General features: G+C 38.6%; 1 protein-coding gene across 1 annotated transcript in view; it reads right to left on the bottom strand.

Annotated features, from left to right (window-relative positions):
* The window catches only part of SVEP1 (sushi, von Willebrand factor type A, EGF and pentraxin domain containing 1), a 212502-nt gene that overhangs the window by 104264 nt on the left and 85475 nt on the right, over positions 1 to 22763 (bottom strand). The window contains exons 6-14 of the mRNA XM_006886929.1: positions 20662 to 20841; positions 18625 to 18822; positions 15938 to 16056; positions 10838 to 10967; positions 9696 to 9803; positions 8828 to 8959; positions 7846 to 8040; positions 5973 to 6094; positions 3768 to 3876 (exon numbers count right to left, since the gene is read on the bottom strand). Of these exons, the coding sequence (XP_006886991.1) occupies positions 3768 to 3876; positions 5973 to 6094; positions 7846 to 8040; positions 8828 to 8959; positions 9696 to 9803; positions 10838 to 10967; positions 15938 to 16056; positions 18625 to 18822; positions 20662 to 20841 (1293 nt within the window). The remainder of the gene's footprint in view (positions 1 to 3767; positions 3877 to 5972; positions 6095 to 7845; positions 8041 to 8827; positions 8960 to 9695; positions 9804 to 10837; positions 10968 to 15937; positions 16057 to 18624; positions 18823 to 20661; positions 20842 to 22763) is intronic.

Below are 22763 nucleotides of genomic sequence, written 5' to 3' on the forward strand. Positions count from 1 at the left end.
TTCTTATTTTTCTTCAGAATTTGTACTTTTTGTTTTTTTTAAATACAAACTTTATAATCTTAGTGCCTGTAAGGATTTTTAAAGATGGTTGCCTCATCTGTTGAAGGTTGGAAGTACTTTATGAAGGTCGAACATAGTTAAATATTTATATCATGTAATTATACTCGAGGAAGTACACATGTGTGCAATTCTCTGAAAGTGCTGTAATTAATACCCTGGGTTCCCACTCTGGCTTCTTGATTTATGATGGAAGTTTCTATGATCTTGCCCAAGTTAGTTTAATCTCTCTGAGCCAAGTTTCCAAGTTGGTATAATGAATGATTTTTATCTTGTAGATTGTGGAATAAAGGAATAAATATATGATTTTTCAAACTCAGTAATTAACTCACTGTAAAGCTTCAGTAAATTACTCTAGTCATGTTGCTCAGTTATGTGCTTTAAAATAAAATTCTATTTATACAGGCGTAGCCCTTTAAGTAATTATTTGATGAACTTATGTTTATGGTTATTGAAATATACTGTACTCATCAATTTTTAAATTTTCACTTAAATATTTTTCTATAAATGATACACATTTATTGTAGATAATGAAACCATATGTGTTAAGAAAAATATTTAAGAAATCTACAATTCTACCAAATTGCAATAACTATTATTAACACTTTTTCTTTACTTACAAATGTGTGTATGTATGCACACTGGGTAAAAAAAATAACACACTTTTAACAAAGCAAGATTATACTATTCATATTATTTGGTAATTGTTTTTCAATTAACTACATATCTTGGTATTTCTGGGGTAAAAAATATATCTGCCATGCTATTTCTTTCTTTCTTTTTTTTTTTTTAGCTGAAATACAACTTTATTCTGGTTCTAAACAAAAAGGAATGGGAATGACAGTAACAAGATTTTGCCACAGAATATTGTGATTTGACTGTAGCAGTCTTGTATAATATGAAACTCAAGAAGGAAACTGCCTTCTAAAACAGCTAAATATGCAGGTTCAAAAAAATGAAGGGGTTTTGTTTTGTTTTTTTAACTGCCACACTCACTCCGAAGCTCATTCATCTCTCCCTGAGCATCCCAAAGATTAGCACATGTTCTGCTTAGCTAGATAATAAAGTGACAAACATGCAGCACCACTGACATCACAGGACAGTTGCCTATAATACTAGACTTCTGACACAGGACTCCAGCTTCATTCTCACAGATCGTCATCCTCGTCCAGGAGAGCAGTCGTCTGCACAAACTCGGAATCATGCTCATACTGTGATGCCAAAGCTGAGTCCATGACTACTTCTGGTGGGGCAAGAGCAGGCATGGCAACAAACTCCAAGTCAGGGTTCTCTAATTAGCTTTCTAGCAAGCCAAAGGAAAGGCTTTTCAAAGTTGTAGTTACTTTTGGCAGAAATATCATAGTACTGAAGATTCTTTATTCAGTGGAAAACGATGGAATTTGTTTTAACTTTCCTGTCCTTAACATCCACTTTGTTGTCACATAACACAACGGGGATGTTTCCACATACTCGAACCAGATCCCTATGCCAGTTAGGCACGTTCTTGTAGGTAACTCTCGATGTTACATCAAACATTATAATGGCACACTGGGCTTGGATATAATAGCCATCCCTCAGTCCCCCAAATTTTTCCTGGCCAGCTGTATCCCACACATTGAATTTAATTGGTCCTCTGTTGGTGTGGAACACCAGGGGATGGACCTCCACATCCAAGGTGGCTACATACTTCTTCTCGAATTCACCAGTCAGGTGATGTTTCACTAACGTTGTTTTTCCAACCACCAACCACCAACGAGTCTGAACTGAAGTTGGGGTTCTCTTTGGGCGGCTATCATGATGGTTCTTCCAGAAGCATCTCTGGGCCCCGTTTGACTGAGGGATTGCCATGCTATTTCTAATAATTCTAAAGTATTCCTTTCTATTTCTAACAAACTAACTATCCAACCAGCTCCCTATTTTTAGACTTCTAGGTTATTTCAAAGTTTTAGAACATCCTTATACAGAGTATTTAATTAGATCTGAGACTCGATCAAGGAGAATGCACAACCCAATTTCAGAGATGTCAAAATGAAAAAGAAAAAATGTCTCTCAGAATTTATGTAATGTGATACATTTCTGTACACTGATATGATTTTTTTTAATCATAATAAATATCTGGAATAGAATTCCTGGCCCTGAACATATGAACATTCTACAGATTAGTAGACGCACATCATCAACTCCACTCTAATTTCTCCTTTGCATACAATATATATGATTATATCTTATACCCTTGCCAACTTTGGGCATTATAATTCTTATTAGTGGGTCTTTATTTGATGGGTCAAAATTGGCATCTTATTTCACTCTTAATTTAATGACATAATTATTATTAATTCAAATACACATTAATATATTTATTGACTATTATTATTTTAAGACTTGCTAGAGTGTTACTATAAACCTTATTTGATCTTTTGACTTTACTGAGAAGATAGCAAGGGTGCTCTGGTGACACAGTCTATAAGGAGTTGGGTTGCTAACCCAAAAGGCAATCTCTCCAGCAGTTCGAATCCACTAGGTGCTTGGGAGAAATGTGTGCAATCTCCTTTGTGATTTACAGCCTGGGTCACCCAAAAGAGGGTCAGCCATGAGTTTTCTTCTACTTGATGGCAATAAGAAAATGAGAGGGAAGATATTCAAGGAAGAAGCCTTATCTTCAGCATCAGCCATATAACTTGCAAATGCATGACTCTAAAAAACTGGACTTGAAATTTTTGCTAGATGTCAGCTACCACCTACCTTATATATAACTTTATGATGATGATTAACTCCACTTTATGTAAATCTTTGTACCCTTACTGCCTACTTAAAAAAATACTGGAGGGGAAACTTGGCTGGTTTGTAACCGAAGAAGTGTTATATTAAAAATATACCACTACTAACCCCATTACTTGCACTGCTTTACTCTTCCCCATCTAAAGCCTGAATATCCACAATGTTCACTAAGAATTTATAACAGCTAAAAATTAAAAACAACTCAAAATCCCACCAACAGTAAATTGTTTATGTAAATAATGGTAAACTGACTGGAGAAAGAATATGCTGTATGTGTATAGAGCATCTCATGACATAAAAATGTTCTCAATATAATGTTAATTAAAACATTAACAATTACTAAATAGGACCTAGGGAGGGTTCAGAGCTGTCATTCATAGGGTCACTATGAGTCATGGTAGATAGGATGATACCCAACAACAACACACAGTATGAGGACATACCCACAGAGAATTATATACATGTAATAGTTAGTGTTGAGGATTATCTTAACTTTATAATTTGGGATTTTTAGCATTTCTTAATAAACATATATGATTTTTTTAACTTTAAGTCTAAGACAACAATCAGTAGTAAAAGAAGTATTACTAATATTAGCGTCAGAAACAAAAAGGATATCTGTTGTAATGTGAATGAATTAACAACCATATGAAGTTGGTGTGTGTACTTCACAGTTATTACATCTTCTTTTAAGTAAGTAAAATTGTCCAATCATAATTTGAGTTCATTTTCTCAGTGGTTTGTCACTCTGAAGAATTTTGATGAGAATTTTGGGAATACTTTATTAAAAGTAATTAATAAAAGTTAACTTTATTAGCAATTTAATGAAAATTTTATAAAGATTAATTTTTTAATATATGTTATTCTTCTGGGATTATTTCTCATTTTGCAGATTAGCACTGCAAATTACAAACACTAAATAACTGAATTACCAATTGCAAAGCCGTTTTCGTAGTCGTAATTATATTCTAGGCAGTATTTTCTGGTCAGGTCCTCCAGTCTGCAGTCAATGTCATCAGCATCATTACAAAAGGTTGGGATCTATAAGAAAAAGATGAAGAAGATAAAGTGTCAGACACATCTGCCTGTACTTGAGATGAGACCTTTGTTCCCCGAGCCTTTACGTCTTCTTAAGTAGAAAAGACCCCAAAGTTCTTTGTTCCCTTCGCCTTTATGTCTTCTTCAGTAGAAGAGACAGGACCCCAGAGTTTCCTGATATTCTTGGCAATTTTATTCATATCTATATTATTGCAAGGAGATTGGATGGCTTAATTCATAGCAAGCTGCACTGCTAACTAACTGCCATGAGTCTTGGTGGTTTAAATCCACCAGTGGGAGGAGAAGATAGGCAGCCCCCTCCCGTCATGATTTACAGCCTCAGAAACCTGTTGGAGGGTTGCTATGAGTTGGAAATGACTCATATGCCGTGAATGAGAGTTACCTCTAGTGCCTAGGATAGAAGACAGGTACCAAACGTTTGTTAAATGAATGAACATATGTTTTAAAATCACATTTGGGTTTACAATACCAATTATAAGAAGTGTAACTACAATTCAGTTATGGTATACATTGACTCTAATACACACAATTTCAGACAAATATAATTTGAGACAACAAGCACTCTGGGTTCGATTTTTAAGGACTTGTTTGGGGTAGAGTATAATTAATAGGACTCATATTGTTGCCTTCAAATAGAGATTTATAGCAATGCTGACTTCATGAATATTATAATTTTCTTAGTTTGCTAGTAATATTAAAGTATTTTTTAATTTCTTTGGAAATTAGTGTAATAAATATATTTAAATTGTTGTTGTTGTGTTGTTATGTGCCGTCGAGTTGCTTGCGACTCATAGTGACCCTATGTACAAGAGCCCTAAACTCCGCTCTGTCCTGTGCCAATCTCACTGTCTCTGACACTCCCATTCCAAAATCCCAGTCACTGAATCAATCCACCTCATAGAGGGCCTTCCTCTCCTGCGCTGTCCCTCCACCCTCCCAGGCATGATATCCCTCTCCAGGGACCGGTCCCTCCTCACAACATGTCCAAAATATGTTAGACGGAGCCTCAGAATCTTCGCCTCCAAGGAGCCACCCGGTTTAACCCTTTCCATGACAAATCTGTTTGTTTTCCTAGCAGAGCTTCTGGGTGTGGATCCATTTGATCTGCAATATGAATACTGATCTAAAGAGTGCCCATATCTGCGGTAAGGAAGGAAGTCATTGGTCAGTTTTGTGCCCTCATAAGCACATCTGGGGTCTTATGGCCCTGACCCATATTGGTGCTCCAAGATCCCTACATGCCTACATGAAGAAGTTGGAAATGATGGAACGAAACTATTAACTGAGACAAAGGTGTTCACTGCAGACAGGATGCAAAAGTGAGAACCACCAGAATCTATTCTGCCCCAAGACCTACATTTCCAAGGATGATGTCCCGTTCCAAGGAATAGCCTCTCCTAAAAAACCACGCGACATTCGTTCCGGCCCTACGCACCAGTTCTACAGGATGCATTTAAATTGTAGTTAACAATAATTTTTTAAATGAATGTGCTAATGTTTTTATGCATTTACATCAGTGCTTGTCCCATTACAAGCTACATTATATAATGCTTATTAGTAAGTAAATAAAATGCTATTCATTCTACTCGGGATAGAAATAAAACACATTTTTTTCTCTTTCAAGATGTTCAACGGAGTTAAATATTTTGCTCTATTTGCCACCAGTCCATCACTTAAATATTCCTAAGCAAAAATGTATAAAAAAGAAAAGCATCTTAACATTCAACTAGTTCCCTATTATATGAAAAAATGCATCCTACTGTGTTGGGCCCATTTGTCAGACTTTAAATAACACAGGAGGTATTCTCAAACCACATGGATCCTAGACTTCTCTTACTTTCTGACTCAGCAAGTTAAAAAAAAATTCACAAAAGTTTTAATGCAGATGTACTTACAATTCATTCCAGAAGTCCAAAACTTATTAGTACTTCTAAAATATTAGGGACATGTCTGTACCACAAAACAACCCAAAGGAGTTAAAGTTGAGGAATTTCAGTTGTTTGTGATCAAGAGACTATGAAAAGCTCAACCTTGTCCTTTCAAACATGAAAGACAATAATGGAGTCCTACTGACTTACCATTTTCCCCAGGGTGGTCTCAAAAGCTTCAGAAAACTTCTTCAGGAGCTCCGTGTCATCACAGCGAGTTGCTTTGTAAAGCATCTCAAAGGACTTGAACCCATGGTTCGCAAAACGCTTTACTGGAAAATGTTGAACAAACAGCTTCAATTGGTTAGTGCCTTCCAAAGATTTCACTTCTTATGAAATCAGTATAACCTGGTATTTAAATCTGACACAATTTATAAGATTTCTAGAAAGACTTATGATGATAGTTAAGGAAAATTTCTAGATAGTCACTGAGTGTTAAGAAAAATTTCAAGGCATTTATTGATCATTTAGGAAAATTACTTGCATTCATTGACTTTAATAAAGAATGAGGCAAGTAACACCATGCTCGGTTATGCAGTGACAAGAGTTTGCTTTTGATAGATGCTTTTTAAAACTTCCAGTCCTATGAGAAAGCAAATGGTTAAGGTAACTATGGACATAAAAAATGTTTTCATATATTCTTGAGAATTTTGTAAAAAAACTCAGGCTAGGTCAAAGACAGGAATTATATTTTCAGTCATTATTGTCACTGAGTGCCACTGAGTAAATTTCCACTCATAGCAACCTTGTTGAAAGGCACACTGCCTGGTTTATGCCGTCTTCAGAATTGCCTGTGTTTGAGCTCATCGTTGTACTCAAAGAGAGGAAGGCTCTTTGAGGGTCTTTCTCTTTTTATTGCTGACTCTTCACTCTGATAGCGTAGTGTATTATGTGATAACCAGGAGTCAACAGTTTGAATCCACCAGCTACTGTGCTGGCGAAAGGTGGGTAATTTCCTCCCATATGGATTTACAGCCTCAGAAACTTGACGAAAGGTCCTCAAGAGTTGGAATAAACTTGGCAGAGGTGGGTTGGGCTTTTGGTTTAGACTTTACCAAGTACGATATCCTTCTCTCAAAGGAGTGGTCCCTCCTGTTAGACATATTCAAAGTTAGTAGGATGAAGTTTCACCATACTCGCTTCTAAGAAGCACGTGGAATTGAAAGTTTTCTACATATTATGTGCAACCATTTTTCTTGGAAATGTAATTTCCACACAGACAAATTTCTATGCAGATTCTTGTGTAGTTAGACTCAAGATTTCCAAAATATTCACAGACAATGCCTCTATAGAAACAACATTGCTATTAAAATCTTAACCTCTAAAACCAAGAAAAGATGAGTAATATTGCTGCTATTGATTTCTCTAATTTTGGACAAATTACATCAAGTTTGTTGAACCTAATTTTTTTTTGTGAAAATACCATGCACAGTTCTCATCAAGACACAATTCAGAGAATATTTACTTGCACTAAAAAAAGAAATCATTTTTTAAAAAAATACAGATTTAAGGTTACAATTTAGCTTCTATCTAACTCAAATCTAAAGGGAGTATACTGTTATATTTCATTTAACAGATAAATAGATTTTTATTTAAATATGTTCTTCTACAGACTATATCTGGAGAGAGGATGAAAAGCACCCAAGCATCAAGGACTCTCCTTCATAGAGCCACTATGAGCTGTCTGTGATTTGATGGCACTTTACAACAACAACAACAGACTATATGACTATACATTTCATTTTACAAATCATCTCTTGTAAGTATTTCTGGTAAATACCAATGAGAGGGTCAAGAAGGTTTTGCATTCAGCTGAACCTTGTTGTATAGGAATTTTGTTTATAACAACACTCTGGTAGGCTAGTATCTTCAGTTCAAGAATGAGTACTTCTCTTATGCAGAAACATCTTAAATTTCCGGTACCACTTCTACCCATTAAACTTGATCCATATAGAAAGGCAATTTCCCTCTTTAATGCTTTATTTTACACACTAAAAAACTTCAGAATAAAACGAAAACTTACTAGCACAATCTGGCCATTCAGTGGAATACGGTGGTTTCCAGATCCCATCCTCATAAGCACAGTAATACTTCTCAGTAGATCCTTCTGTGAAATCATAGCCTTCCAAACAACTTAAGGTACAGTTAACACCAGCATGATCCTTAGTACATAAAAGGTCCCCGTTTACAGGTCTGAATGGAACTTCACAGGGAGAACCTGCGCAGAGGAAACCGTACCTTCATATAGGATGTTATGAGAAACAGAAATTAAATTCCAAGATGAAAATGAATTCCATAAAGGATCCCTCTTGTTTAGTCTTTTGAGAAAAACGTCCCCACTACACTTTGAAGAGGAATTGTAGCAGGGTCGGCTTTGTAGCTCCTGAGGAGGCACATGCCAAAAAGCTATACTTCTGTGTAATTAGAGGTTGTGCATCTTTTATGAAAAAAATAAGAGCATTTCTTACTTCAGCTTATATTTTTGCATGCTCTTAATAAAAATGAAGTATAACATTATTTAACAAATGTTATACTTTTTTAAGTATAAAAGTTTAAATGTTTTCAGAACCTGTCTCCTTGGGGTTCAAAATAAGATTAAGACAATAATATTTCATAACTCTAGAAAAATGTTAACATTAAGTTAGAAATGTTGTGGAAGAAAATATTTATACTTATCATCAAGACAAATGAGTGTGGATGACAACTGGACCGCTAAGTAAGCTATGTCAATATTCTAACCTTAACAATCTGCTGTGTATTGGCCATTTTCTCTCACATAAAATACAGTACTACCGTAATCACTTATAGTGCTATCAATGAGATTTTTATGGCCATATTGGCATAATTTAAGCTCTCAACTGCTATCCAGGTAAGCAGTATGACTCTACCAACTGCTCGACAGAGAAAGATGTCAGTTACAAGTTTGTAAACCTCTTTGAGATGGTTCTACTCTGACCAACAGAGCTGCTATAAATCTGAATTGACTTGGTGGCAATGGGATATACCTTTTATGATAATGTGGATGTCACATGTTCTATTATTGCCCGATGGGTCTGTGGCTGTATACTGTACTATAGTCTCCCCATGAGGGAAGAGGTCTCCCGGAGAATGACTTCTGCTGATGACCAATACAGCCCCTGAGAAGGAAAGAAGGGTCAGATGCTAAGTTATGGAACTTTAGTCACTTTAAAGTCACCTTATTTGACTTCAAGTTTCATCTTCTATTGATACCACACAGCTGGGCAGCTATTTATACTGATATTGGCTATTTGTAGAAAAGAAAGACTTAATATTACTACTATAATATGCAAACAGTAGATTGAAAAATAGCTTATGGTATTCTTGCTAAAGAAAAAGTTTTCCTTGAATAAGCCAATCTGTTTTAACAATGAAAAATTGAATTGAGAACTCCTATCAATTTGTATTTTACTGCTATTTGTTGGGTTTTAGCAAAGCCTTTAAAGTGCAGTTCAGTGGTATTTGCTCTTTTTTCTTTCTTATGAATTATTCATTTATTTGACAATTATTTAAGGATTACATAAATGCACAGCGTCATGCTTGAGATACCAAAAGGATGCATAATTTATGTCTTTAGGAAAATATAAACTTGGATATAAAATGTATCTATCAGAAAACATTAAAATATAGCACCTACACCAGGTTTAATTTGTATCCACTGACTAGTACCTGAAAGAAAACCTCATAGTTTAGTAATGCTAAATTGTACAATCATCCTAGCTTTAAACCATATTCCTTTATTCATTCTACAAGTATTCATTCTACTTAGTTAAAATCTGCTTTGCTTTTCTCTTTTATCCTTTAACTTATTATTCCTTTAGTAAAATATATTTCCAGGTTACCCTGAATTCTCACCTGAGTTGTCTGAGAACTGTGGCTCATCCCAGGTCGCAGCATGCTCTTTCTCAGAGACCTGGATTGGAGGTGGAGATCTGCACCAATCTATGGCAGGTGGTTCTACATCTGAAGAACATGAATCAGAAAGAGAAGTCATTGCTGAGATCTGAAAGTGATATAGCTCTTTGAGAGAAAGAACGGAGATATTCTTGTGCTGATTGAAATCTTGACCTTGTAAGACAAAAGGTCTCTTTAATAATGTTGTTTGTGTTATGTGCCATCTAATCAGAAATGACTTAATAGTTGACCCCTAGTGAGTCTTCTGAGATTACAAACCACATGGGAGGAAATTTCACATCTTTCTCACTTAGAGCACTTGGTGAATTCAGACCACATGCCTCTGGGTTGGCAGTGCAACTCCTTGTCACTAACGAGGGATACTGAGGGATACTTTATCCCTAGTCCCTTAGAGCATCAAAAGAAAGAGCTATTTCTTGCTATCCTGCTCTTGGTCTGGTAAAGAAGAAATGCTAGGTTCCATCATGAGCACAAGCTGAGTGCAAGGCAGTGCTGTATACAGGGGTCTGCTCATAACAGTTGACCTGACCCACAGGGAGGTCAAGAGAACCTTCCTAGATGAGCTGAAGAAGAGTGATCACAAAACTAGATATCCCCACAATAAGTCTCTTATCTGAAGGGCCGAGACAGACTAAATGATGACTAAAAGAAGGGACTGAAGTGTAGATGTCTTAGTCATGTGGTACAACATGCAAAATGGGATGAGTGTGAGATACTGCTGGAAGGCCAGGAGGTGCTATTCCTTGAAGGACACAAACTCAATGCCAGTGGGACGAATGAGTCAAAAGGAAGTTACAGAAGACAAAGGACACAGAAAGGTCCTGGGATATTAGGTTATTTTTATGTTGCTGTTGTTGTTATATGTACCTTCAAATTGGAACTGACTCATAGCTGACCTCCAGCACGTTTTCAGAGGCAGTAAATCACATGGGAAGGGATCGCTTATTGTTCTTCCTCAGAACAGCTGGTGGATTCAAACCATCTGCTTTTGGTTTGGCAGGACAACTCGCTAGCCGCCTAGACAACTCGTTAGTTACCTTCCTAATTATAAACCTATCCAAATGTATTTACAGGAGACTTACCAATAACCTTGACATGGAAAGTACAGCTGGCTTGGTTGCTGGACAGGTCAGTCGCCGTGTATGTGATAGCAACATCTCCAATTGGGAAAAGATAAGGTGGAGTAAAGGCTGGATGGACGTGAACTGACACCTTTTGGAGATAAATATGTTGAAAGTGAAAATTAATAGTTTATTTGTTTCATATAAATTATTAATCAAGTATAGTAATGTAGGACAAACTATATCACATGTTGTGGAAAAGGACAAAAAGAAAATCAGGCACATCTTTTGCTGTATTTCTTTCCATACTGTTCTATTTACATAATTTATAGGCTTTGCATGCTAGTACACATGAGATGTTTCTTAATATATTTTAAGAATTTTTTTTCCATGATACTACCGAGTCTTTGGGAAGCTTTGGTAGTCTACTAGTAAGGAGTTGTGAGGCCAACCCAAAGACAGGCACTTAGAATCCTCCAGCGGCTACACGGGAGAAAGGGACAATCTCGGCCAAAAGATTCCTAGTTTCTGAAAACTGGTTCCAAGGTAAGCTATGGGTCGGTTCCAACTTGATGGCACACAACGGTAACAACATAGTCTTTAAAACTTAAGATGACTTTTAAATGTTTTCATATCAATCTGCACAACAAACATATGCTGTGCTTGTTGTTGTTATGTGCTATGGAATCACCTCTGACTCATAGCCAACCTACGTACAAAAGAACAAAACCTATTGTCGCAGTTGAAGGGACGCAGCTGGAAGCACTAATGCCATTTTGTCTATTTTGTCACTATCACAAATTTAGGGTAGGATAGAAATTAGAACTCACAGAACAGGCGTGAGTTACCATAGGAGATCCTTCAGAAAGACATCTTGATGTCTGATTGGCAGGAAGAAAGAAAACCCCTAACTTTTCCAGCTGAGGAAATGATATCCAGCAACATTTCTAGCTGAGGAAAGGACAACTATAAAAATGGTAACAAAAATTTTAATCGTGGGCCATCAGCAAGCCTACTGATCACTGGCCTTCAGCTTTTGTTTTTCTTTCCTATATTTGGTCACTTGCTGGGAGAGCTTGTGAAATCTCTAAATATATCCTAATTTGCTCTTGGTTTTCTCTGTTGGCTATGCTTCCAAAGGATTTTGTCTTTCTCTTGAAACTCGGGGTCTTTAGAGGCTCCAGGGTTTTAGACCAGAGTTTTAGGGTAACACAGTCACTATGTTAACCCATATTGTTGAAGGTCTTCCTCTGTTCCACTGAACTTTCACTTTCCTAAGCCTGGTGCTCTTCTGCAAAGACTGTCCCTTCTTGATAACATGCCTAATGTATGTGCCACCAAGTCACACCACCTTCTTCCAAGACAAGTTTTCTTATTCTTTGGCCAGTATCCTTAGTATTTAATATCACAAATCCATGTCATCAATTCTTCTTGATCTTCCTTATTCATTGTTTAACTTACATGTGCATATGAAGCAAGTGAAAATGCCATGGCTCAGGTCAGGTACACCTAGGTCTTTAAAAACACATCCTTGCTTTTTAAGACTTTAAGAGATCCCTGGAAGCAGATTTGCCCAAAGCAACACCTTGTTTGATTTCCATGAGTGCTGATAGATGAATGACATTGTATTTGGTTCTAAATTTTACAACTTTGTTGTTATGTGCCATGGAATCACTTGCAACTCATAACGACTCCACATATAACGGTCCCTAAACACTGCTCTATCCTGTGGCAACTTTATTGTCTCTGACACACCTACTCCCATTATCCCAATCACTGAATTAATCCATCTCATCAAGGGCCTTCCTCTTTAGCACTGTCTCTCCACGCTCCCAAGCATGATGTCCCTCTCCAAGGACTGGTCCCTCCTTGCAACATGTCCAATATATGTAAGATGAAGCTTCAGAATCCTTGCCTCCAAGGAGCAGCCTGGTTTAATTTTCTCTAGGAAAAACCTGTTTGTTCTCCTAGCAGTCCATGGTATATTCAGCACCACTACTTAAAGGCATCAATTCTATCATCTCTAGTCATTGTTCAGCTTTCTGAAGCATAGCAAGCAATTGTGAAGACTATGGCCTACAGCAGGCACACATTAGTCTCCAGATTGATGCCATTGCTGTTTAGTACTCTGAAGAGGTCCCTGACAGCCAACCCTCTCAATGCAACTGGTCTCTTGAGTTCCTAGCTGCTGGTGCAAAGAGTGTTGATTGTGGATCCAAGCAAACTAAAGCTGTTAACAACCTCAATCTCTTCACCATTCATCCTGAAGCTGCCAATTGGCCCAGTGGTGTGAATCTCTGTTTTCTTGATGTTGAGCTTCAATCCATATTGAAGGCTGTAGAAGATACTATTTGTTCATGTCTAATTTAAAAATACTTTGGTTATTTCCTTCAAATAAATTTCCAATGAGAGAGATTCAGGGTACACTGGTGCCCTGGTGAGTAGGGAGTTGTGATGTCAACTTAAATTTACCATCAAGAGACAGAAGTAGGCAATTTCTTCCCATCTGTTTGCAGTCTCTGAAAATCCACGGTCAAACTAGTTCCTGCTTGATAGCAATAAGTGACTAAATGAAACTCCTTAACATTTTATGGATAGATAGTACAACATTTCATTTACAAAGTATAATAATTTTTATTACCATGTCTTTTGGATTAGGTATGTTGTTATGAAAGAGTCCAAAGCCAGATTGAATTTTCTTCATTTGAGGTATCTAGGCTTTCCCGCTTCTAAGGTGGAATTTTTAAAAAATATTTAAGATTGAAGATTTTATCAAAATATGTGTAAATATTTCTCTTGTTAACTATTATTCTCTGGCAGCCCACGAGTTGTTTGTAATTGCAGATTCTCTGACTTTCCTTAGATCACTGAGGTTTTCTTCTGGTGCACCTCTCTGTGTATTGTATTTGTTCTGTTCTCCTTTAAGAAAGTGATCGTGTGCTGGATTTTCGTGCTCTGTAATCTATGCCCTGTAAATTTTTATCCTCTATAATTTATAGACTTTATCACATTGAGAATAAAACCATTGGGATGGTGCTAGGAAACGAGTTAGGCCCCTCAAAATATGTGTTGAAAATCCTTATGCAGGAGTTATAATTCCACTTGGAAACATTTTCTTTATTATATTAATGAGGCAGAATCAATATCTTATATTTTTAGAAGATTTCTTTGGGGATACGATAAAGGAGACTTAGAGAGTTCTTTGATGATCTAGAAGAGTAGTGTAAGGGAAGTGCTGGTGGTATTGCCAACCTGTAGGCACACAGTGTGAATCCACCAGATGAGAAAAACAAGCAATCTCCTTCTGTGCGATTTACTGCCTCTGAAAACCTGCTGAAGAGTCAGCTTTGGGTCAATTCCAGTCGCATGGTACACACCAACAAGAGAGCTCTGGTGGCACAGTTCTTAGGGAGCAGGATTGCTAACTCAAAAGTGCCACCTTTCTGGTGATTCAAAAGTACTAGGTGCCCCAGGGGAGAAAGGTGAGCAATCTCCCCCTGCATGATTTACAGCCTCAGAAACGGAGCTGGGGAGCCAGCTAGGTGTCAGTTTCACATGGAAGCAACAAGTCACGTTTGAGTTGAAGCAAGCAAGCAAGCAAGCAGAGATGGAGGAAGACATTGCTATGCCACATGAAGATAGTTAAGAAATTGAGAAAAAGATGCTGTAAAAAGACAAGTATCTTCTAAGAGCTAATAAAGAAAGACTTCTATCAGAGCCAGCACCCTGAGTGTGGATTTCTGAGAGAAAATGAGTTATGGTAGCATCATACATTAGATGTTGGACTGCTAACCAAAGGAACAGTGGTTTGGATCCACCAGCCTCTCTGTGGTAGAAAGAGCTATAGTTTTGGAAACTTAATGGAGGGTTGCTATTAGTTAGAACCAACTCAAGGGCAGTGGGAAACTGAGAGAAAAGAATATTTTGTGTTCTAAAAACCACCAACTTGCAGTTTTTTGTTGGAGCAGCGGTAGGTAAGTAAATAATTGGGACTATGAGGGTCAAATAGTTGATAAACTTAGGGTGTATTAAATGTGCACAGGAAACTGCCTCCAAATGAAGCAAAAAGGAGGTGCTGATTAGGAGAAACAGCTCTGAGCAACTCACTAGGCCCCTAGCTTATAAAAGATACAAAACCTGATTTATAAGTTGGTGTAACCTTTGAGATGCTGAGCTAGAAGCAGAAAATAAAAGGAAGAAATGCTTAATGCTTCAGACTGTCTTTACTCAAAGACTAAAAACTATGTCACCCATGTGTCAATGTAAACAAAAGCTATGCTTAGTGCGAATTCTCATTATGCCTTTGAATACATCTCTGCAGTTTTCTTAGAGGAAATTCTGTTGATACAGAATAGCTTCATGGGTGTTTGAATGGAAAGTAGAACCATACAAGACAGTGTGCCCAATATACTAAGCATCTATAGCATATATGCAGGGAGCTAAGGTGGCCTAGTATTAAGGAGTTGCGCTGTCAACCCAAAGACACATGGGTTGAAACCATCAGCTGCTCTGAGGCAGAACGATGGACCATCTCCTCTCATGCAATTTACTGACTCTGAGAGCCCATGGGAGGGTCAGCTATTAGTCAGTTCCAACTTGAAGGCACATAACAAGAACAGCAACAATAAAGCACATTCAGGTCTATGCGTCACATGTGCACTGGAACTGTGTTCCATCGAGTCGAAAACAACCCATAGCTGACCTTCCAGTTGGTTTTCAGAGGCAGTTTAATCACATAGGATTAAACCATAAGTCACACAGAATTAAATCACTTAGGATCCACAGAGCAGCTGGTGGATTTGAACTTCATGCTTTTGGGATTGCAGTGCAGTTTCTCACCACTAGGCCAGCAGCAGCTCACATGTGCAATAGGAAAAAGAAATGAAAAATCTCTGATTGTAAATATGCCCAGCACAATTACTAGAACAGTTGCTTTTGGTTTTTAACTTCTCCAACATATTTTAAATATGTATAAATTGGCTGGCACAACTTACATGTATTTACAAGTGGGTGTAAAAAACAATTCATTTGTGTAATAGCAAATGCTCCTAATCACACATATAAGATGTAGGGTATTTACAATCCATGTTAAGAATCTGCAGGTGTTTGCACAAGCCTTACCTTTTCACCAGAGTTATCCTTCGCTGTTGGGATCTGCCAGGTAATATTAGCTGAGTCTTGCTGTTCCTCAGTCTTCGCTTCTATGTCCTTAGGACAGTTAATTTGAGGAGGCTCCACATCTGACTCAGGAAAAACACACATTTATGATATTTAATTCTAAGTACTAAGAAAGATAAAAACATTATTGTAAGAATACTCTATGACCATATTCTTGAATGGTTGAGTTGTAACAGCCTCCTTCACAAGAACTCATTGTAGCCTGGTTCCTGCACTGGAAGCAGCTGATCTCTTCACCTCAGTTCCTACCAACCTCCCTGCTGGACCTCATGCTCCAAACAGAATTACTGTCAGCCTCCTACGTGGGCCACGGCCCTCCTTGTACTAGGCCTGTGCACATGTTCTTTCACTGCCTTGATTTCACGGCCCTCTCCCTCGTGTGTGTGGGTAACTCCTGCCCTTTACTCTCCACTTGGGCATCAGGAAGCTTTTTCTGACTCCCCAGACTCATTTTATGTGCTCACTCCGTAAGTCGTCATAATTCTCTATACTTCCTAAACCGTAACACTTGATTTAGCATCTTGAAATTGGCTTTTCTTGCCAACAGAATGAATGGTTTTTGAAAGCCAGTCTATCTCTTGTTCCATTGTCTTATAGAATGCCTTTCTAAAATACATGTTTACTACATATTTTTAATTAAATAAAGAAATAAATAGGGGGGATCCCCAGAAATTAAAAAAACCATTGAGTATCATGGGAAAGAATAACATCAAAGACCAGGGCTTTTTAAATGGAATTCATTAGTACTAAAATGTACTATCAAAACAAACAACAAATGAGTTTGATATTTTTGGTGGTTTGAAACTTTATACTGTGGACATCGAATCAGATGGCTCAAAACCACATAGATTCATATCAATCACATCAGAAAAAAAAATCCTGTTAGATTTTGTATTTCTAACTTGAAGCTATCTCCTCCTGTGCAATCAACTGCCCCTGAAAACCCACTGGAGGGTCTGCTACGGGTCGGTTCCGACTCTATAGTACCCAACAACAACAAGTATCTTCTTAGGAAGATCTGGTAGCCTAGAGGCGAGAAGTCGCTTCTTATCAAGAGGCCACCAGCGCTCCCTCTGAGGAGCTACTAGTGAATTCAAACCAGCAGAGAGTATTAGGAAAGCAACCCCCTATGATCTAACCTTTGGATTAGCAGAGCAACTTCTTTGGACTCTGTCACCAAAGCTCACTATTAAACTTGTTCTTGATTACAATCTAGTTAGCTACAACTCAGAGCAACCCCATGAATAACATGTCAGAACTTTGTCCTAGCCTACATGATTCTCAAGATCCCTGACATGCTCAAGTTCATTGTTAACAGTCATTGCGTCAATCCGTCTTCTCTTCTCTTTCTCTGACTCTCCACCTTTCCCAGAATATCTTTTTCCAAGGACTGGCCCTATTAACTTGAGTTCTCAGAAATTCCACCAGGAGTAGTGAAGTCATTCTACCTCAACAGGAAGGGACTATTACTGACATAAATTTCAAACTTCTCTAGAACTTTATTCTACTGATAGGAAAATAATTTTCCTCTCTGTTGGAGCTCATACGGAGACTGGAGTTTCCAGACTGGTTTCTCTAAACTTTCACTTTTTTGGTTTGAACAATATGATATTTAACTTCTATGTGTACCAGTTCTCCATTCTAAAAGAATGCTCAACATTTGTCTTCTAAATGCAAATATTCTTTGCAGAAAAATTCACTTTATGTTTTTAATTTCTTAGAGATAAGGATTTTAGAAATTTTTATTTCTAAAAATACTTTCTAATCTCAGTAGCTCCTTTTTCACAACAGTTGGTTCTACAGGGAAGATGTTATTTCCTCTTGTGAATGTGGTGGGATGTAGACTTCAAAAAATCCAGTCTTACCTATGTGAAATGTTGTTGTTGTTAGACGATGTTGAGTTACTTGCAATGCATAGCAACCAGCTCTGAAGCCAGTCTCACTGACTCTGACACACCTACTCCCACTGTCCCAGTTACTGTGTCAATCCATCTCATCTGGGGTCTTCCTTTCCTGCATTGTTCCTCCACTGTTCTGAGCAATTCACCAAGGACCAGTCCCTCCTGGCCATGTGTCCAAAGTATGTGAGACAAAGCTTCAAAATCTTAGCCTCCAAGGAGAAACTTGGTTTCACTTTCTCCAAGACAGAACTATTTGTTTTCCTGGCAGTCTGTGGTATGTCCAATACTCTTCTCCAGCATCACAACTCAAAGGTATTGACTCTTCTTCTGTCATCCTTGGTCACTGTCCAGTTCTCTGATGCATAGCAAGTAGTTGTGAAGACCATGGCCTGGATCAGGCGCACCTTAGTCTCTAGGCCGACATCATTGCTTCTTTCAAAGATTTTCATTTGCTGCTGGAAAACTTACTTGATTACCAGTCCTAACATTATCATTATTTTAATTTCTTATGCCCTTGTCTTTGTATGGCATTAACAATAATAAGTCTGCCATTTTGAACAAGAAACCTCACAGAATATATACAGAATATATTGGGGTAACAACATTTCATATTTTCTTATTGGCTTGCAGCAAAAGTTAGGGGCCGATGAACATTCTCTGAGGATGAAGATGAACAGTCCTGCACTGACTATTTAGAAATTTGGGATTTTTACCTGATAGATGTCTTACCTTTACAAACAGCTGTCTGAACTCTGGTACTCCATTTTCCAGAGGTGGTGCATCTCACTTCTTCTCTAGCTCCAGATAAAAGGAATCCCTGGCGGCAACTTAACTGACAGACAGTCCCAGGCGTGGCTGGCTGTTTGCCGCAGCTGGGAGGCAACACAGTGACACCCTTTGGCTTCTGAAAGGTGGAGCAGTGGTGTTCTGTTGTTGGGAAATATGGAAAAGTTATCTGTGTTCCTACTAATAGAAATGCCATAGATCATCATTAAGCTGACAAAAAAGAACATATTTTTTTTTGCCTTGGAGCTAACATAAATTAAAAAAAATATATCTGTAGACTACTGATCTTTATTTCAGCATGGATTCCATCATTAGAGCACCCTACAAGCTACACCAATAAAACTGACAGAAAAGTGCTGGATTAATACGAGCAAATAATACGCAAACCGATACAGATAAAGTAATTGGCAGCATGCAAACCATTATCCAATGATCGAACTGACAGATAGGTGTTGTGCCTCTAAAAGTAAACCATAGACAATCCTGCATATAGAAACCATGGCACAGGATACTCTTTTACGATCACAGCTGAGGCCTATGGCAACATGGCAGGATGGAGTCTTGGATGGGGGCACTGGCATAGACAGTGGTACAGCTGGATCTTCAGTGCTGGCTCTTAAAGCAAATCCAAAGGCCCCTAGGTCTGGCACTCCGTATGGCCTGGCTTAGGCTCCCTATTGACCACACACCTCTGCTCTGGTGCTCAGAACCAAAGCATGGCTGCAGTAGCCCCCACTGATGCCTGCAGACCTCTGCCCAGGGTCTCTGGATCCCACCGGAGCCTGGCCTGGGCTCCTCATTGCCAAGAGACCTCTGCCTCTATGCTCAGAACCACATCTGAGGCCACAGTTGCCCCTGCTGATGCCTGCAGACCTCTGCTGGGGCCTCTGAATCCCAGCAGGACCTGGCCTGGGTTCCTTGTCACCCACAGATCTCTGCTGCAGTGACCCAATGTGGGGCCTCAGCTGCCCTCGTTAATCCCTGCAGTCGGCCTAAGGGAAAGAGATGGGCAATCTTCTCCTATGCAATTTACAGCCTCTGAAAATCTGCTGGAGGGTCAGCTGTGAGTCTGTTTTGATTTGATGGTACATCACAGTGCTTTGAGGGATACTGTACTGTACTGTACTGTACTGTACTGACACATAATACACCAAGCTGAATAAAGATAAACCAGATGCCATGGAGTTGCTTCTGACTCCTGGTGACCCTGCATATGTCAAAACACAACTGTGCTTCATAGAGCTCCCAGTGGCTGGTTTTTGGAAGTAAGTAGACCTTCCTTTCCAACCACCTCTGAGTGGCCTTGAACATAGTCAAGCACTACATACTTTGCATATCCAAGGACTCCAATACATAGTAGGAGTTCATTAGCTATTGTCATCATTATTATTACCATTGCCATTTGGGATGACAGCACATAAGAAGCAGTAAACTAGAAAATTACTGAATTTATCAATATGGAAAGGTAAACTGTATTTAGAAAAAGAAAGAAGTTACAGGCATTTTACTTTAAGAAAATCCATTCAAATCGGGCCCATTTTTAAAACTGCATTGCTGCATAAAGCTGTCAATTTAATGAGATGAAAATTTGAATTCTGGCGAAGTCTTTTCACCCCTGGAAGGTATCGAAACAATTTAATTCTCTATATGTCTCTTTGTTGTTATTATGTAAGATCCAGTTGGAACCAACTCATAGCTGACCCTCCAACACGTTTTCAGAGCCAGTAAATCGTACAGGAGAATGTCCATCTTTCTCCCTCAGAGGAGATGGTGTATTTGAACCTCATGCCTTTGGATTGGCAGAGCAATTCCTTACCACTAAGCCACCAGAGCTCCTTCTAGAAGGCTGTGCCTCTGTGTAAATGGGAGCATGTCTATACCTAGAGTAAGTTTTAAGCATTAGGTCTTCACAAAAACCTGAAGATATCAGTGGGCAAGAGACATGAATCACAGAAGGCATGCACCCTTGGGGGTACTTACCCACACACCGGGGTTCCAGACTATCCCACTGAGAGTTTCCTTGGCAGGTAAGCTTTCCACTTCCCTCGAGCCTGTACCCTTCATCACAGGTAACCAGACAGGTTGTCCTATAGGACATTTCCACTGCAGAGCAGCTGACGCGGCCATGTTTTGGCGGGCGGATCCGGGGGCATGTTCGCACTAGAGCAAAGAAAAACAGATTATGTTTTCCTAATTAAGGTTAAAAATAAAACAGTATAATACCTCATCTGTATAAGCACGTACATCTTTTCTTCTTAAAATTTCACCCAGTAAATAACATATCATTGTTTAAAAAAATTATTTCAAGGCAAATGAAAGCTTACATCATATCAAATGCATTGGCCAAACAGTATCACTGCATTCAGTCCACTGACTGAGGAATCTGGCTCAGAGTGGATGATGGCGATTGTGGACTAGTGTAGGTGACAAAGGGAGGCACATGAAGTCCTCAGCTGAGGTGCTGCTGTCCAGACACCATAGCATAATGGGTTAAGAGTTGGGCTTCTAACTAACTGAAAGGTCAGTGGTTTGAACTCACTAGTTGGTCCCTTGGGGAAGATGAGGCAATGATAGAAACCCTCTAAGGCAGTTCTATTGTGTCCTCCAGTCTACGGTCACTATGAGTCATAGTCGACATGACAGCACCTAACAGAACAACACAGGACCTCTATGGATCAGATCTTACCAGCTAGCAGTGAGTTTAGGTTTTTCATTTAGTCCAGCAAAAAGATGTGTTTTTTTTTTTTTTGCAGGACAGATACTTCAGGTTAGTTCTCTGATCTCATGGGCATATCGAGGCGTGTTGTTTTGGTTTGTTTGTTTGTTTGTTTTTATGATCTCAGCTTCTGAAAAGCTACCCAACCTCTGCAATCCTAAATCCTCATATTCCTATTCTCTGATCACAGCTATGGTCTTTTCCAGTTTTTTTATTCCTTTCTTCCAAACACATGCACGGCAAATCCTACCCAGGATGCTACTTCTGGTTCATTCACTAGACATCTCTGTCTTGTTTGTTTTTCTGCTATTATAGAAAAGACTTCCAGTTACTCGTCTTCAGTAATAAATCCCATTTTAGTTAGTGTAGCAAAATACCTGGTTGAGGACTGGAACGCCTCACCTCTACTACACCCAATGCGGGCTGTTGATAAGATGCAAACTAGGTTGTGTAGGATCCTAGGGAAGCTTCTCATAGGGCATTCTGCATAATGAATTACCTCTTGGGTTGCTAACCCCAAAGTTGGCAATTTCAATCCTCCACTAGCTTCACAGAAGAAACATAAGTAGTCTGCTTCTATAAAGATTATATTCTTGGAAGCCCTCAGGGGAAGTTCTACTCCATCTTAGAGGATTATCTTGAGTTGATTGTGACCATGTACAACAACAAAAAATGAACAATTGGGAGAAGATCTTTTAGTCTTTCTCCATTTCTACTTTTTCCTTTTAATAAGAGGAAGACAACCCAGAAGCCTATAAGTTAAGTGACACTGTGACACTGATGTGTCAAATGTGATAATGGTTACCCTGGTGCACAGTGTTTGGTGGTGCTTCCCGATTAAGAAAAGCTTGGAAGGAGGAGTGGCATCCACTTTCATAATAGCTTGCCTCTGGAAACCCTATGAACCTGGAAAAAGGATGAAAGTCATGCACTCAAGTGTCGAGGGCTTTCATTCACAGGGTCGCTATGAGTTGCCAATAACTCGATGGCACTTAATAACAACACACTAAGATAATCAAGGAAAAAGAAATTATAAATGAAAGACTCTTTTGCCTTCAATGACAATAGAACAATTATATTAGTTTTGGGTTATCTGCCTCTATCTTTCTTTTATTATCGCTCCCTCATTGCGGTTGGAGCAGGATAGAGCAGGGTTTAAGGCTGTTGTGCATAGGGTCGCTATGAGTCGGAAATGACTCAACGGCACATAACAACAACAACAACAAATTTCCAAACAACATCTAGCTGCTTCTTGTAACATCCAACATATTTCTTTAATTAATTGTCTATAGACCTTGGGGTCATTCTTTGAAAAGTTTACTCTCTATTTTTCAGTCTCTCTCTCTTACACACACACACACACACA

This window comes from Elephantulus edwardii, unplaced genomic scaffold, assembly GCF_000299155.1.
Source record: "Elephantulus edwardii isolate Elephantulus edwardi_28Jun2011 unplaced genomic scaffold, EleEdw1.0 scaffold00052, whole genome shotgun sequence".
Taxonomy (NCBI): domain Eukaryota; kingdom Metazoa; phylum Chordata; class Mammalia; order Macroscelidea; family Macroscelididae; genus Elephantulus; species Elephantulus edwardii.